Below are 17,919 nucleotides of genomic sequence, written 5' to 3'. Positions count from 1 at the left end.
GGAAAAGGTGCATCCAATTTGGGTAAAATACAGAACAAATGGGCTATAGATGCCGGCTGAGTCAGCTTCGGCTGTTACAGCCTCAAAGCACTTAGTGGGCGTGTCCCATCTCCTCGGCCAAGCAGGGACCAGGGGGCCTGGGCCAGTGGGGAGGGGCCGGCGGGAGCCCTAGGGAGGCACCTGGCAGGGGCCGCATTGCCCTTCCTTCTTCTACCCGCCTGCTTCCCCAAAGTGTTTGTGGTCACTGGTCTTCTTTGTTCAGTGGAGTGACCGGAAGCTTCTGCTGGGTGTGTTGTGAGTCTCACTGTGTGTTTGCACACTTGCCCGCGTTTATGGCAAGCTCTGCTCCCTGGAAGGGCGTGGCACCCTGTGTCCTGGTGCCTCGGGCGTGGTGGGTGCTCGTCAGTGTTGGTACATGACTGTGACATTACTTTCGAGATCAGACCAAGTCTAGATCAGGCACCCCCAACCTTCCCAGAGCAAATGGGACAAGGACGTCCAGGCAGTCCTGGGCGCCGCTCAAAGCTAATTTGAAGCTCAGCTCCAAACAGGCTGAGTCCTCACGAGCAAACTGCCGTGAGGGCCGCTCGCCCCGGCCTCTGCACCAGCCTCTCCCCACCACCCGCGCGTCCAGCACATGCCCAGTGAGCAAGTCTGCTTCCTGGGACTCTTAGGCGCTGCCAGAATCCTGCAGAGGCTTCCTGGACGCACGGTCAGCTCCACGGCCAAGGCCGCGACCAGGCGGAGTCCCGTCTCCTCACTGCTCTTCCCTGACCCGTCGACTCACTCTCCTCCACCCCCATCTCCTCCAAGACCCTCCCTCTGTCTCCAAGCAGGTCCTAGCCCAAGCGCCCTCCCTGCCCACCCCCGAGCCTCAGGCCTCAGCCCTCCCCCGGCCGCCCTCAGTGACCAGGGAGGCTGTACTCCAGGCTAGGCTGGGCCCTCGCCACACATGTCCCCAGGCACGCTCTCTCCTGGCTTCCGCGGTGCAGTCAGCGGCTGTCAGTAGATCAGGCCGAATGTGGGGTGGGAGGGAGTGGTGCAGGATGGGTTTTCAAAGCTCCTGTTTTTCCTGAAAGATTTTGAGAAGCTGTCACACCACGTGTACATTTTGAAGTCGACATCTACATTTTTGAAAAATTAAGAAATGTAAGTAATTGCGAAGAATGTAATTTCTGGCGTGGTATAATTATTGACATTTTGAAATAAAGCTGTTAGTCACTCCTGTAAATATATCCAAGGACCTAAAAACCAAAGTGGTTTTGATACCCACTATCAATCATTTAGAAAAAAACACATAAACATTTTTTTTCATAGTCGGAAATCTTCATCATAACATTTTCCTTAAACTCGTTATTGTTATCTAACTTCAGCCAGAATTTTATCCTACTGTGATATATTTTTATGCTTGAAAGTTTCTGTAGATTCTCCATAATACTTTGCAACAAAAATGCATGTAAGTTTTAATAAATTGAATACTTATTATTAAGTAAAAATTTTTAACATTTTTGTTTCCAGTGACCATGAGATTCATTTTACAGTATCGAAATATTCTGACCATGTTCCTCCTGGCGACAGGACCTAGACCGCCCACCTGCTGCTGGGGCAGCCTGTGCCGTCCTGTCACTCGGTGGCCGTCACTCCGTGTCTGTCACTTGGTCTCTGCACGCTCTGGCTCGTCCCCGTGCTGCCGCCTCCCTGAACAGCTGAGGGCAGCCCCTGCCCCACTCCTCTTCCCGGGCAGGGGGGGCGGAATGGGGTACCCCAGGGACCCCAGCACCCATGGGGCACCCTCCCCAGAGGTCTGGGCCCCAGGATCTAACAGCCCTGCCCCCAGGCGTGGAAGCCCCTCCTGAAGGTACTGTCCCCAAGGGGCACCCTCGTGCCCCTCATGCCTTCCAGCACCTGCTTCCCGTGCACACGCTCTCTGTGGAAGTGAGTGGCGCGGCTGCACCGCCCACAGGTCCAGACCAGTTCCTTTTACTCACGGATGTCGTGTGGATCGGCCGCCTCCATGTCCTTAGTCACGCAAATGTGCAGCCGAGTCATGGGCTCAGCGCGTGAGGGAGCTCACGGTTCCCAGGAGGGGGCGCAAACCGGGCTCGTATCTCCCGGCACGCGCTGCCCACGCCCCGGGCCAAGTTCCTCACCTCTCGAAGCGTGCTGCAGTGCTTCACAGTGTGGCGGATGGGGTGAGGTCGCTACCCACAAAGGTCGCCGGTCCAGCTGTCCTGCTAGGGAACATGCCCGACTGGGAGCATTCAAAGACCCCAGATGCAATTTCTCACACCTGGGGAGCTTGAGAGAGACTGGGGTCTCCTCATGGATGGAGCTGGCAGGGCCCCCATCAGAGGTGGGCAGAGTGACGGGGGGACCCTGGTCAGGAAGCTGCGTCTCTAACCCTTCCCCCCCAACACCGTGTGATTCTGATGCCGTCACATGCGAGCTCCCTGGGCTAAACCGCCCGTCTCTCTCACCCTGGCCGTGGGTGTCCCACGCCCCCACCACACCGCTGGTCTTTGCTGCCCCTGCGAACACCCAGGTGGCGTCTTGGCCCCAGAGCTCAGAGCTGGGCTGGAGGGCTGGGGCTCCACCTCGCAGCTCCTTGGCTCCGGTGTGGACACCTGTCCGGCATCAGGTGACGGCAGTGAGCCTGCCTTCTGTTGGGCCAAAGATAAAGCTGCCAGCCCCTGGGGGAGCCAGCCCCAAGCAAGGGGGAGTCACAGCCCGTGGAGGGCAGGTCCTGGGGGTGCCAGAGAAGGGCCGCTGGGAAACTTATTGTAAATTGCAAATCAGGACATCCAGGGAGAGAGGGGCACCCTCCTGATCTATCAGACAGAGTAGCAGGCAATGTCCCCCCAATCCACCCCCTGCACCCCGAGGGCAGTCACTGTCCTACCCTTGCAGAAGAGACTCCTCTACTCTCTTTTTTCATATAGTTTTACCACTAAGCATATGTCGTTAAAGAAATAGTTTAGTTTTGCTCATTTTTTTCTTTTTTGGTAATTTGTATAAATGGAATCACACTGTGCGCGTTTTCTTTTTTTGTCTGGCTTCTCTCACTCAGAGCTGTCCTGGGAGCGGGAATCTGCTCATTGCTTTTGCTGAGTGATGTTAGATGCACGAATCCACCACTGACAGATGTCTGGGCGTCCAGACATACTCTAGGTCTGGGGTGTCACCTGGCACGTATTTTGCTCACGTTGTGCACCTGCACGTGTTCTTGCCGGGTCAGAGGTGATGCTCGTGTTCAAGTCCACGCGTGCGTCCATTGACCGGCCTCAGTCTGCCGGAAAGACACCGAGTGTGCACATGTGTGAGCCTGTCCATTGGTCTGTGCTCAGCCTTGCAGAAGTCCCCATGCTCCGAGTCTCCCACCCCCGCGCCCCCTCCTCCTCCTTTTCCTCCAAGAACGTCTGGGCTCTTCTTGGCCCCGTGAGAGCCCGCCTGCTGAGAGCCGTCACGACCCTGTTGGGTGTGAGTGGCGTGGTGTGGCGTGTGCTTGCACACGAGCCTGAGAAGCAGCAAGCGTTCTAACCCCGAGTGTGGGTCTTTCCCCTTAGAATCAGGCTCCCTTCCTGTCTCTTGATAATATTTTGTGGTTTTCTGTGAGGAGGACTTGCGTTTCTTTTATTGTATTTATCATGAATATTGGGCGTATTTTGGTACTATCGTAAACTGTATCTTTGTAGAATTTTTGTTTCCTGTTTAGTGCTGGCCTACAGGAGTCAAATGGGCTCTTTTTAAAAAATTAATTTTTATGGGAGTATAGTTGGTTTACAACGTTGTGTTAGTTTCTGCTGTATAGCGAAGTGAATCAGTTTCAAATTGGCTTTTGTCCGATGACGTTGTGTCCAGCAATGTGCTAACCACTAACTGAGTGGTTCTGACCTGGAGACGGACTTAGATTTGCTGTGGGAGCAATCACACTCCCTGGGAATAAGTCCCGCTTCTCCATTTCTCATCCTCACCACGCCTCTCCCTGCCCTCACTGCCCCATGGGACCCTAGCGCAGCGCCGAGCAGACGTGGTGAGACGGTCCTCTTGGCTGAGTTCCCAAGGTGAGCAGCTGGGCTTTGCTTCTTCACCGTCAGGGATAATTTTGCTGTAGGTTTTTGTAGGTTAATGAAGTTCCCTTCTATTGCTAATTTGCCAAATGTTCTTTTAAAATCACAAACAGATGTTGAATTATATCAAATGCTTTTTCTGTGTCTACTAAGGTGATGGTTTGATCTTCTCCTTTATTCCGTGAGTGTGCTAACGTCTAAGGTAGACTAATTTTGTAGTCTGGGAGCAAATCCATCCAACTGTGACACATCATCTCCTGCATCTCGGTCCTGCTGCCCTCACGCTGTGGTCCTTCGAGGGCGGAGTCCTGACTGCCGCCCCGTGGTGCCGGGGGTGGGGGCGCCTGAGGCATCTCTTCCGCTCCCTCCACTGCTCTGGATTCTCTGTAATGAAAAGCTTGGCATGGATTTCGGGTAAGTTCGGAGGGTCCCGGCAAAGGCTTAGCCCTTCCCTGAGGTGGGCGCACCCGTCCTGGGTCTGTAAGTATAGCAACGCCTCTCACGGGCACTAGCATTCTTTTTCTTTGTTTCTGTTCATGGAACCAATTTCAGAAAGGGTTTTTGCTGTGATTGGTACCCCTGCCCCCAGTGGAGGGGCAATAGTCCCTTTGTAATGTGAAGGGGGTCCGTTCGTTTGACAGGCAGGGCCGGCTGAGACTTTCTTGGCCCCTAGACTAGCACTGATCCTTCATAAAGCAAATGTTGATCTTTAAAAACAAAATTCCAGAATAAATTCAATTAAACCCAGTTTAAACAAGACATTGCCAAGACGTGGAGCTTATTGGCTCTTAGCCCTATGTATGAAAATCAGAATTGGTTTAATACCGTGGGTCCCTGTAAGCAAAATGTTGAAATGCCACCATCTTTCCTGGATGGTGATGTCTTACGTTTCTTGAAAAATAGCGGAAACTCCCTTTAATTCACTTCAGTGGGGTGCGTTTCTCAAGAAAAGGTGAAAAGATTTGAGACTCAGATACACGGTTATATTTCTCCTCTTTTATCTGTTGCTTGACATACTGAACACAAGGACCGTTGGGCCACAGGGGGAGCAGGGCACAGGAGTTACCTGTTGTCCTGGGTCTCTGTCTCCCCTCTGCTCCAAACTCCCTGAGGTTTCTTCCCTTTGGGGATGCCCTGCCTCTTCCCAGCATCCTCTTCCCAAAGTGTCTGCAGGACACAGCTTTGGAGACTTTTCCACGCAGCTGGGGACACGGGCTGAACTCCTGGGCCTTCTCAGGGGTCCCTCGGCCACCGCCCGTCAGTGTTTCTCACCGTCTGACTTCTGAGTGGGCTTTTTCGTTTTTTACCAGGTGTTCAGTTCTATCCTCCATCCCCAAGCCCGACTGGCTCCTCCCTGGGTGGGGCTTGCAAGCCCTGCTGGCTGTGGCCCTCCTCTTATGATGCATCTCTGCGGGCAGGCGGTGCTCTCCCCAGGAACCCGAGGCCAACACCTTCTGTGACGGATGTTTCCATGCAGCTCATGGAGCGAATTCCACGTGTTCACGGACATTCCAGAAGGTGCTCCTCCCAGGCATTTGTACTTACCTGCCACAGCCTTTGGAGCATTTGTAGGAAATGAGAGAATTGTTTCTTTACTTGTCCATCATCTTTATCCTATGAGCTCAGTCTGAGGCCTTGAAGGAGGCTTCACCTGGAGAGCTCCATCCATCCATCGATGCCACTTCCCTGGCTCAGGAGGGGCCCCTCCACATCCTCCTGCGAAGGTGGCTCCGAAGGGCCCCCCCCGACCCGTTCTGGGTTCCCAGCCCACACAGAGGCTACCAGCATCCCCAGAACTTCCCAACTGCTCTCAAGCTGTGAGGACGTGGACCAAGCGGGGAAGAGACGTGGGTTGTGGGCTGCAGACAGACAGCCGAGCCTGCCACTGGCTTGTTGTGTGAAGACGGAGGGTCCCTGGCTGATGGACGACCCCCATCTGCCCCTCGTCTGGTGCAGTGCAGGAGGCAGGCTGGGGCCCGGTGAACGTGGCCTCTGCGCTGCTTCCCTGGAGCCGCCGGGGGAGCTGGTCACGGATGCTGTGGCTCTGCCCTTCCTGACTGTGTGACGCTGGGCAATTTGCTCAACCTCTCTGAGCCTGCTCACGAGGCTGGATGTGAGCATTTGACGGGTGACGTGTGAAAGGCACCTGGCCGGGCCCGCTTGGGCACTTGGGTTTGGCAGTGAGCGGAGGGCAGGTGGGAGCGGAGGCTGTGGGTGGAGGCTCCCAGCTGTGCCCTGAAGGAGGCTGGGAGCTCGCTTTCCCCGGGTGGCGCTGAGTTGGGAGTGTGGGGAGGACAAGATGAGGGAAGGTGGGGGTTCTGACCACATCCTGTCGCTGTGAGCTGCTGGCAGGTTGTGGGCGGGAACACTGCCACGGGTAGGGCCGCCGTCTGCTGTGAACCCCGACTTCCCTGCACCCTGCAAGGGTTCCTGGACCCAGCGCCGCGGGGCTGAAGGGACTGTACACCCGCCGTGGGCCCCCTCCTCCCCCAGGGCCTCGCCCCCTGCCCCAGCTCAGAGGTGGCAGCTCTTTGTAAACTGTGAAGTGAGGTGCACACTCCTGGACCTCTTGGCCCGGCCGTGGGGCAAGGATGACGGGCACTTCACAGTCCTGGACCTCTTGGCCCGGCCGTGGGGCAAGGATGACGGGCACTTCGGCTGCCCCATCTCAAGCTTCAGCGTTTCCACTTTTATAGCCTGTGTGTCTCCAGCACGAGAGATAAGGTGGCTGCTGCTCTGTCTGCAAATTGATTCTGGCATGTCCAGCACCTCTCTGCCCGCTTTGCCTGGTTTGGGCTCATTTCTTCACCTGGTTTTGGGCTGTTCTATCCCTGTGCCCTGTAACGGCCTTGGTCGCTGGCTCTGGTGAGGACCCGGCAGATGCTGGGCGTGGACTCTCCTCTGAGTTGTGTGTCAGTTCAGCATCCCCGACACCCACACTGGGGCCACTGGGGGACCACCAGTAACACTGATTCTGTCTCCATTTAAGATTTTGATGCCGGTCACCGTGGATTTTTTGGTATCAATTTTGGTTTTTTAAAATATTGTGTCACAACATTACTTGCTTTATTACTGAGTTTTCGGGCCCCTTAAATCTTGCTCTGAGCATCTCACCCGCCCGACCCCTCGAGGAGCTGACAGCTTCCGGCCTGTGCTTCCCGCCGGACCCCGCAGTCTCGCCCCCCGGGACTCTGGGCTCCCGGCCCCCACCCAGACCCTTCAAGCCCTGTGCCCTGTGCCCTGGTCCCCAGGCCTCCCCTTCCTCTGCCGATGCTCCTGAGAAGCGGTCTCAGCGTCTGACCAGCCACGGGGGTCCTCCTGCCTTTGCGGGCCCCCCAACATTTGTCCAGGATCCATCCTGCAGCGGCGATGGCACAGACTGGCTGCCCGCAGGCCACACGGAGCCCGCTGTTCATCAGCCAAGCCCCAGCTGCACTGCGACCACCTGGCGGTGGGGGCGGTCTGCCTCCCCCCTCCCCACCCCCGTTTGGAGACGTTGGCATGGGGTGACGTGTGTAGAAGCTGCACGGCACCAGCTGTTTTGGGGGCCCTGGTATCCCTCACGCACATGTGTTTCCTCAGGAACCCCCCACGCAGGGGCCCCGAGGGTCTGTTCCTGGCTCCTGGGGCCGGCGACAGTCTGCTCCTTATTTGTGACCACGCATCTCATAGCCCGTGTGGCGAGCTGGGGTGTCAGCCCCCGAGGGCAGGGCCCAGCTCCCAGACTGTCTTTTCTGCTGGGTCTCCAGGGACCAGTCCTTGCAGACTGGAGGGTCTGTAGGATGTGCATCGGCTCCCCAGCAGCCCAGGTTCCATGGAGGGAAGCTCTTGGTGTCCCATTGCCTCCCCATGGGGGCACGAAAAGATCCTGCCACCCACTTTCCACTCAACCGCTGGGATATTGGGGCCCCTGGAGGCACGGCTGGGGACCCCCTGGAGGGACCTGGGCTCCTTTCCCAGGGTTCCCAGAGAGGAAGGGCTCACAGCAGACAGGGGCTGCCAGGCCAGGTGGGAGGGAGGTCAGAGCCTCAGTGGGACTGAGAAAGGCTGGGACCTGGGACCGTTTGTGGCAGCGCTGCGCACCTGCACCTGGACACACGTCTCCCGGAGCAACAAAATACAGAGAAACTGCAGGATTAAAAAGACCTGCGTGGGGACTTCCCTGGGGGTCTAGTGGGTAAGACTCCACACTCCCAATGCAGGGAGCCTGGGTTCGATCCCTGGTCGGGGAACTAGATCCCACATATTTGCTGCAACTAAGAGTCTGAATGCCACAAAGAAGAAGCCCGCATGCCTCAACTAAAAAAAGATCCTGCGTGTCGCAACTAAGACCCGGAGCAGCCAAAGTAAATTAAAAAAATAAATATTTTAAAAATACATAAATACATAAAATTAAAAAAAATAAAAATAACTGTGTGCACGCGCAGTTGGCACAAATTCTGGACCCAAAAGACACAAAGAGACCAAAAAGCCCACCTTCCACTTTCGAAGAGCCTGGAGCAAAAGCAGGGCACTGCCCCTGCTCCCTGCACACAACATCACCTAAGGGGTGGACAGACCACGGGCGCCACCCTTCCGGCCTGGCCCCTGGACACGCTCCTACCCTCACCCCATATAAGGAGCCAGCTCGCGCCCTCTCTTCCCCGCCCACCAGGGAGCCAGCAAGCAAGGGAGCCTGTTGTTTGTTCTCACTCCCCACTGCCGCAGCAGGGGCCCCAGTACAGCCTTGCCTGAATTTCTTGTCTGGCCTCTGATCAATTTCAATTGATTGGGGAAGGCCAAGAACCCGGGTGGGGAACAGGACCTGCTTCTGGGGGGAGAGGGCTGGGGTGAAAGAAGCCTGAGTGTGCACATGTGTGTGTACACAGGCCGGCATGTCTCTCATGTGCTTCCTTGCACTCCTGTGTGTGTGAGGACACGCGTGTGCTTATCCGGGCACGTCCCTGCGCAGAGCTTGTGGGTGCGTCCGAGTGCACCCGTGTACCTGTGTGTGTCTGCGGCCTCCCCTGCCCTCTGAGGCTGTGGCCTGTGCAGGGACCCCGCCCACCGTCCCCAGGGCTGCTGAGCCACTGACTCCTGGGCTGTTCTGCCCCCCGGTTTCTCCGCCGGAGCACCGCTGAGGCCTGTGCCTGCCCCGCCCTGACTGACCACACGGCCCTGGTGTCCCACCTGAGACCCCAACTCCACGTCCAGTCGGCCCCCATGACCTGGGACCTCCTTCCCAAATCTTACTTCTTGCATCTACTGCGGCCCCACCCCCCTGCTCCCACCATGTCCATCCCGTGCCGCCCCCTGCTCCCCCCGCCCCGAGCTCAGCCCTGCGGCCCCCTCTCCGCCCTCGGTGGGGGGGGGAGGCCTCCCTGGTGGCCAGCGGCGCCACGCAGGTCCGTGCACCCCAGAGACGGCGTTTCAGTCTCACGGGCTTTCGTAAGAGATGCGGATCGTCTGTCCTCGGCCCCAGACTTGCCCCAACACAGACACATTTCTCCTGGATCTGAGTGACTGAGACTCGACCCTGGGACCAGGCCACGGACACCGGCTCCTGGGAGGGACCTGCGCTCCAGGACCCCGGTCACACGCGTCTGAGTTGCCGGGTTATCCCTGAAAGGGGCCACCCGGGGGTGTTGCCAGAGCTGTGTGTGTGAGAAGTAACCTGCTGCCAGGGACAGGCAAGCCTCGATGTCTGTGCACAGGGAGTGGATGTAAACCAGTGTCGCTCTCAGTGCATCCTCCCAGGGCGGCGGGAGGGCCTGGGCCCCTGGGCGAGGGGGAGGCCGTCCAGTGCCCGCATGGGCATCCAAGCAGGAAAGAGCAGAGCCGAGGCCGCTGGCGTGTGGTGCCCAGGAGGCTGGATGTGAGGGCAGCGGAGAGGACGGTGGAGCCGTGACCCGGTGGGGGGATCCAGAGAGCCCTGTCCCCCATGCCTCCCAGCCACCCTCCCTCCTGGGCACCAGGGTTTCTGGTCCACCTCCGACGCCAGGCCAGCGCCTTTGGATCTGCTGTCCGGTGCCCTTGGAGGACTGTCCCTTGGGTGGCAAGTCTGTGCTCAGGGCGCCGGCTCTGCGGCTCATGGGAGGCCCAGGCAGGTGGCCGGTGGGCCGTGGGACTTGGCCACGTGCACTCCGGCCCCAACCAACAACCCCTCCCTCCCAGCCCACCGGAGTGGGGCCCGCGGAGCCGTCCTGCCACCAGCCCCACGCCTGCAGGCTGAGCCGCCTGCCGTGAGGGGATGCCCACCTCCCAGAAGTGGCCGCACAGGGCCCTGGGTCATGTCTGGGGGAGCCCTTCTCACTCGTGCCAAGGGGTCTCCCGTGTGCCCCTTCCTGCCACGCCTGTCCTCCTGAATGGCCGAAGCTCTCCGATTTGGTCCTCAAGACCTTCCAACGTGGCCTTTTTGCTCTCCTCCCCCGCTGGCCTCCCCAGGCGCCCACCAGGGCCGCGCCCACCAGGGCCACGCCCTCCACCCTGCAGCTGGCGTGGCTGCCGCAGCACTGCTCCCTGTGTCCTCACAGGGCTCTTACCCTGTCCCTCTGTCCCACCTTTTGGGAGGATGCAGAGCTGGCCTCTATCAGGACCAGAGGTACCCCCTCCCCAGCTTGCAGGCCCCAGAATGTTCTTTGACGTTGGATCCAACAGGCAACTTTATGCCCCGAGGGGCCTGTTTGATAATCAGTCATGTAGCAAAAGTTGCTGCAGAAGCCTCAGCTCAGGGACGAACCCGGGGTGTGCAAAGCAGGGCAGGGTTGGCGGCCATCCTCAGGGGCAGAACACGCACACCTGCTGCCCTGGACTCAGGCCAATCCTGGCCGGTCAGCCTGTGTCCAGCTGCTGGTGACACCAATGCCTGAGGCCCGCCAGTCCCCCCTCCCCACCTGGGCAACACCGCGGGTCTCGGGGCGGGTGGCAGGACTACAGGGGCAACCTGGGTGCCCGTAGGGCAGATGTGGCCCTGCTGCAGCCACCACGTCTGCGTGTGGCCGTTCGCATGGCTGGCTGCGCCCCTGCCCAGGGCCCCAGGAGCTGAGAGCGAGCCGCTCCTGCCAACGTCCCCAGCTTGGCAGAGGACAGGCCTCCCGAAGTGGCGAACACTGCTGCTGCCACCCCAGCCCCCCAGGAGGCCCAGCACGATGCGCCAGCAGCCTTTGCAGCCGTGATTCATGCCCTGTGACCCCACCCCCCAGAGGCCGCTCCTGGGCCCCAAGGCTCTCCTCGACTGTCTGCGCCTTAAAGAGCCCAGAGGGCCAGCAGGATGAGAGACAGAGTGGGTGCCCCCCCCCACCAAATTCTGGTCCAGCCCCTTCCTGCAGACCCAGCTGAGGCAACGCCACAGACCCGGAGGGGCTCCCAGGGGTGGCTTGCTCAGAGGTGGCTCAAGGGGCTTCCTGGAGAAATCGGGGAGGGGGTCGGTGGAGGTGCCCTTAGCTGAGCACCAACGCCCCCTGCAGACAGCAGTGCTGGCCAGACCCGCGGGTGAGCGCTTTCCAGGTCCCCAGCAGATGACGCCACACCAGCGCTCAGGAGGGACTGTAACGCGTCCCCGGCTGGACCACTCAGGAGAGGGCTGCCAAGTTCCCCGAGTCCTCCGGGCTGGCTGAGGCTGTCACAGTGACCCTGTGAGGGCGCCAGGCCTGCACCCTGGTAGTCAGACAGGAGCCCACAGCAGCCAGGGGGCTCTCTGTGAAGGGCATGTACACACACGTACACACACGTGTGCTCCTCTTGCGCTCACACGTACAGCTCAGGCACCCACATGCTCACACACGCACCCTCGTCCCCACACTCACACCTCTACGCAGCCATGTGACCCAAACACAACGCACACGCACACGTAAGCGCTCACACGTGCACACTGTCACGTGCTCTCACACTACACACACGCACGCACACTCACACAATGCACACGCACACGTAAGCGCTCACACGTGCGCACTGTCACGTGCTCTCACACTACACACACGCACGCACACTCACACAATGCACACGCACACGTAAGCGCTCACACGTGCACACGTGCGCACTGTCACGTGCTCTCACACTACACACACGCATACACACTCACAAGGCACCCACCCACCCAACTCAACACAGCACAGTCCCACCCTTGCACGTGCACCCACAATGCACACACACGTGACAGACTAATGTGTGACATGCACACACTCACACATGTGCACAAACCAACTTGAACACAGAATGCACAGTGCACTCAGCACATGGGCACACTCCCCCCCACACACGCAGGAAGCACACTCTCACATACACACACACCCCGCGTGTATGCACATACATAGCAAAAAGGAAGGGGTGACACACAGCGTTAGACCTCAGATGATGGGCTGTGGCTGTGACCTCCTGCCCTGCGTCCTTTTGGAGGCATCGTCCGCGTGGGGCGCTCCCAGATGCGGTCGTGCCGTGGATTTTTATTCCTGGAAAACATTACCTGCAAACGGAAGGTGTCACAACCCTGTCTCCAAGTGGACTCAGGAGGCTGAACCGATATTGAAACACACGATGTTTAATATTTAAGGTCGAATCTCTTTGGTCTGAATGATGAGCTGCTCTCTCTGGTCTGTCAGGGGCACCGGGTCAGGAAGGATGGGGGACGCCCTCTGGAGGGGCCGGAAAGGGCAGCCTTGTGGCTCTCCGGCCTCTCCCAGCCCCGGGCACCACGGTGGGCCTGCCCCCCTGTAGGGAGAGAGATGCTTGTGGATGCTATGAACCAGCCTCCCAAAGTGCCAACAAGGACAACACTGTATTTCGTCAACGGTTCTGCACCTGCAGCATGTGCCCAGCACAGCCCCAGGGTGCTGGTCCTGTCAGCCGCAGGAGCGGGCAAGCAGGCTGGTCGGCGGTGGAGACAGGAGCCACCCAGCGGTCATCGGTTGCCCGTCTGGTCGACGTGTGAGGATATATGGGGCTCGGGGCAGGTACCGGCCACCTTGGTCTGTTACAACGTCACTGTTAGGTTTACAGGAATTCCAGGAAGTGGGGCTCCTGTGCTCAGATACTGGGCATCTCGCCTGGGACACGGGACACCCCCCCAACCCAGGTGGGTGTGAGGAAGGATCTGCTCCTGCTGGAGTCCCCGCCCAAGACACAGACGCTGACAAGTCCTGGTGATGAGGCTGCACAGGGCAAGGAGAGCTCGGCGCTCGGACGGCTGGAAAACACTCTATCCTGTGTGCGCGTAACGTGTTGTGTGCATGTCTGTGCGCAGTAGACGTGTGTGCACGGGTGGCATGTGTGGCGTATGCTGTGTGCAGTGCATGTGTGTGCACTCTTGTGCAGGTATGATGTACCGTGCACGTGATGCACATGTGCATGCACGCGGCACGTTCACACATGTATGTGGTACATGCACCAACACGTGCACGTGTGTGTGGGTGCACATGTGTTACAGACCCCGGGGGATGGAGGGAGGGAGCAAAGACTGCAGAGGCCCACATACACATCCCTTTGGGTGTCTCAGCTTCTCCACGGGGACCCGTGGACCCCTTCCCATGGGACGTGCCACTTGCTGTCACAGAAGGATATCTGTCACCGACATCTGTCCTCTGAGTCATGGCTTTGTGCCCAGATGTTCATGGAAATGCCAGACCCTCTCTTTTTGTGGCAGGGGACTTTATTGTTCCCAAACGCTCATGGTGTGGGCGGGACCCAGCCCTGACAGCGCCTGGCTTCGGAAGTTGAGTCTACATTAAAGGGCGTGTGGGCATTTCCAAAGGCACAGGCCCCTCAGAGACCCCACTGGCCCGTGGAAAGCCTAGGGTCACCGACAGTCCCGCTGCCCTTGTGCTCCCAGAGTACGGCTGCTGCCCTAGCGTCTGTGATGCTCTGAGGCCTGTGGGGCGGGGGTGAAGGTGGAGCCGGCACTGGGCAGAGGTGCTGACTCGAGTCCCCCTGAGACTGGAGGGGCCTGGGGCAGCTGCCCAGAGCGCTCTGGACTGACAGGCAGGCTGCCTGCTGGTCCCGAAGAACAAACCTAAACAGAAAACACACATTAAACACTAGGAAATATAGGGGGCGCCACCTGCCGCGGCCAGGCCTAGCAAGGCAGGTGGCGGGGCAGATGGGATACACGCCGGGCACTGAGGGTGGGCTTCTGCTCTGGGCTGCCGGGGACTGGGCACTACGGGATGAAAGCAGGTGACTGTGGACGTGGACCTCCCGGCTGCCTTTGGGGCTTGTGGAGGCCGACGTAGCCCAAAGCGTCTTCCCGCTTAGGTCCTCCAACGAAGGGGTCAGTGGCGGTGCCGCCAAGGCTGGGTCATGTGGTGATCCCCTGCCCACCTCATGTGGCCGAGGGCCTGGCTCTGCTCTGAAGCACGTCCAGGCCGTGTGGGCGAAGGTGACAGAGCCCCGCCTGCTACACGGTCGTCTCGTTCCTCCAGGGCCCCGTGCGGATGTTACCCGTGCTGTCAGAGCCAAAGGGTGCAGCGTCCCGTGCATCACCCTTAACCAGCCCGTTCTGGCTGGGGCCGCCAAAGGGCAGGGACTGTGTCCTCCGGAGCATCTCCAAGTGGGCCGGGCCGTGGGCTGCCTCCCCGCCGGGCCGTGGGGGACAGCCATAGAGCACGGGGCTGGCGTCGCCGCCCTCGGGCTGGCTGACCAAGGGGAAGGGGTCACCCTGGGCACAGCAGGCCAGCGAGTGTGGCCCCACTGGGCCCTCGAGCGAGCTGGCGGGGCTGTCCGTGCGCGAGCTATGGGGGCTGCCGTCCAGGCTGGACGGGATGTGGTAGGCGTACTCCCGCTCGGCCGTGGCTGCCCGGTGCCGGCTGAAGTAGTGAGGCTTAGTTCTGCCCTGGATGCACCTGTGCCGGTGCGGGTCATGCCCGAAGGCGTCCTCCTCGTGCACGTGGACGTGGGCTGCGTCCTCCATCAACTGCTCGCACTGCATCTTGGCACAGCAGGGTGTGGCTGGTGACAGGCAGCTGACGTGGCTTTGGGTGGCCTGCAGGTCTGTCATCTTGCAGTGGCCGGCTGGCGGGTGGCCGAAGCCCAGCGTCTTGCCGGGACGCGGTGAGTCCTGCAGGCAGGCTGCGTGGCTCAGCACATCCCCGTTGGCGTCGAGCATGGGGCGGGCGCCGAGCTTCGCAGCGTGGGGGTCCCCACGGGAGGGGCAGCAGGACCACCAGCAGTGCCACACATCTTCCCGCTTGGCGCAGTGGTGGATGAGCACGAAGAGCCCCAGGGTCACGCAGAAGGCGCCGTACAGGCAACTGAAGATCGTGTGCAGAAAGTGGCCCTGGGACACGGCCAGCGCCCCGAAGGTCCACGTGGCCACGAACAGGAACAGCGTGAAGGCGGCGGCCCGCAGCTGGGCCTTGAACGAGTGCTCGTTCTGCAGCAGCGAGGTGAGCAGGGCATCGCGGGCGGGCGGCGTGGCCCGCGGGGCCCCGGGGCTCTGGCCGGCCTCTGACCCTGCCAGCCGCTGCCACTCCTCTGCACGCTCCCTGAGCTCGTACCTGCGCTCTGGGTGGCGCCGCAGCTGGATGTAGGTGCCGAGGAAGTACACGCAGGTGACCAGGGCGATGAAGGTCGCGGGCCCGTAGAAGGCGCCCAGGCTGGGCTCCCAGGCCATCCAGCAGCTGTGGGAGGAAAGCAAGTCAGCGAGGGGGTCGCACCAGGCAGGGCAGCGGGTGGGACCAGGGGTCACCGCTTCCCTGAGCTCGCGGAAGGGCAATCGTGAGAGAAGGAGACACATGAAATCGGGACGGGGCCGCCCCTCCTGCCGCCACCAGACAGCGTGGTGGGAGTTTGGGGGTGCCGGCGGTGGTGGTGGCCTGCAGGCGGCAGCCAGGCCTGGGCTCCGAGCCTCGGGCCGCCTCTCTGGCGCTGCTGCTTTTCTCGGGCAGCTGCCTTTCCTCCCAGCTTCATCCGGGCCTGGTGGGGCCGCGGTGCCAGGCCCAGGAAGGGGTGAGCCCCGGGGGAACAGGGCCTGCATGTCCTGCAGGGCTTTGCCCTGGGGGGGCAACTGGGGGAGGAGTGTGAGGGTGGGGGCATGGTTCCAGCGCCGAGGGTCGGCTGGGGGCTGTGCTGCGACGCGGGGCTGGCGCTGGCTCCTGTGAGCGAGGGGGCCAGACCGGCCTCCCCAGGAGGGCAGGGGGGGCGGCTTTGGGGAGAGCCCAGTGGGGACCCTGCAGCCCCGGAGCCTGAGAAGCCCACAGTAGCCACTGCCGGGTGCAACCGACCGGTGGCCTCACGGCGGGAGCGGCCTGGGCAGGGCCAGCGAGGCCGAGGGCCCCAGCCCACCTGCCGGCCGCGGGGGGCGCTGGAGGCGGCAGAGCTAGGGCGGGGGCGCCGAGAGCGAGGGGGTCGGCGGGCGGGGCGCCGACGGGGCGGGGTCTGTCTCAGCTCCTACGCTCAGCCGGGTCCATGCTCTGCAGTCCTGGGCGCGGCGGCACTGTTGCCGCGGGCGCCCCCCTCCACCCCTCCTTCCAGCCCACGGTGCCGGGGGGACGGGAGTGGGGGACAGGGGGTGGGGGATGGGAGGCAGGGAAGCCCGCGTGTGGGGAGGACGGCGCTCCTGGGCAGGGCCACGCCGCCCCCACCGCGCGGCGCCGGGTACTCACTACGCGGCGTCCTCGTCCTCCATCCCGTAGTTCCTGATGTTCGCGGCGGCCGTGATGCCGCAGATGACGAAAGGGGCCCCTCCGCTGATGAGGTAGAACCTGCGGGAGGGGGCCGCTCACTGTGCTCCAAGTCCCCCTGCAGCCCCAGGGCAGCCCCCCTTCGCCTTCCTCGGGCGTCCTGGCCGAGCAGCTGTCCACCCTGGTGGCGGAGCCGCTTCCAGCGCCCTACCCGACCTGGCCTCCCCCGCGCCCCCTCCCCCACGAACCCTGCACCCCACATTCCCCACCCCCTGCATTGCCCCCCACGTTCCCCCACATCCCCCCACCCCCTGGGTCGCCCCACGTCTCCTCCATGTGTCCCTCCCCCCCCGCTGCTACACCTGTGCAGAGGTGACCCTGGCTGGGCCCGGCACGCGCATCGGGGGACATGTGGTGCCCTGGTTCACGCGGCAGAAATAACGGGGAGGACGTGAAGCCCCTGAGTGGAGGGGGGACCACAGTGGACAGGGTGGAGGGGGCTGCATGCTCCATGGGGGACAGTACGGGGCTGCGGTGGACACTACAGTCAGCCGCCTGGCCCCCTTCAGGCGGAGCTGCTCATGCCGCCGGCGCTGGGGCCTCTGGGCCCGAGCCAGGCAGCGCCCGTTCCAGCAGGTGGCTGGCGCCAGCGACTAGCCGACTAGCCGTGAGTGCTCAGGCCAGTTGGCCTGATAACCTCAGGGTGAGAAACTCACAGGGGCCGTTCCTCGTGCCTTTGTGTGCTGCCTGGCAGCCCAGTTCCTCGGCTGCTTGGGGCCAAGTTCTGGCATTTGACCCCTCCCTGGGAGGACAGGGGTTCGCCTGGAAGGGAGTTGCCTGCCCCCCCGCCCCCCTTGAGCTGACTGTCCCATCTGTGGGGCCGCAGCCAACAGCTCCACCCAAGAGTGTTGGAGCGGTATCCTGGGGAGCGCGAGGGCTGGGGACTGCCAAGCACCCGTGCCACGGGCACCTGGTCATGGAGCGTGCTGGTCGTCACACACGGCGATGGGTGGTGCCTCTGGTGGGGAGAGCAAGGGGCCAGCTCGGGGCGATTCCCCATAAGAGGGTGTCATTCACAGGACGCCACAAATGCCCAAATCAATGGGAGGCACCAGGTCCCCAGCGAGGGGGTGACACGGCCTCCAGGCCCGCGGGTGGAAGTGGATGACGGGAGGCACCAGGTCCCCAGCGAGGGGGTGGCACGGCCTCCAGGCCCGCGGGTGGAAGTGGATGACGGGAGGCACCAGGTCCCCAGCGAGGGG

At 61.2% G+C, this 17,919-nt stretch overlaps 1 protein-coding gene across 1 annotated transcript in view; it reads right to left on the bottom strand.

Moving 5' to 3' along the window:
* Positions 1–13,740: 13,740 nt before the first annotated feature.
* The window catches only part of ADGRA1 (adhesion G protein-coupled receptor A1), a 31,609-nt gene continuing 27,430 nt past the window's right edge, over positions 13,741–17,919 (bottom strand). Inside the window, exons 6-7 of the mRNA XM_029201134.1 lie at positions 16,640–16,738; positions 13,741–15,655 (exon numbers count right to left, since the gene is read on the bottom strand). Of these exons, the coding sequence (XP_029056967.1) occupies positions 14,434–15,655; positions 16,640–16,738 (1,321 nt within the window). The 3' untranslated portion in view covers positions 13,741–14,433. The remainder of the gene's footprint in view (positions 15,656–16,639; positions 16,739–17,919) is intronic.

The sequence above is a fragment of the Monodon monoceros genome, unplaced genomic scaffold (assembly GCF_005190385.1).
Source record: "Monodon monoceros isolate NGI ecotype Baffin Bay Population unplaced genomic scaffold, NGI_Narwhal_1 Super_Scaffold_4, whole genome shotgun sequence".
In the NCBI taxonomy this organism is placed as follows: Eukaryota; Metazoa; Chordata; class Mammalia; order Artiodactyla; family Monodontidae; genus Monodon; species Monodon monoceros.
The sequence above is the reverse complement of the archived record's forward strand: the minus strand, read 5'-3'. Positions and strand labels throughout refer to the sequence as shown.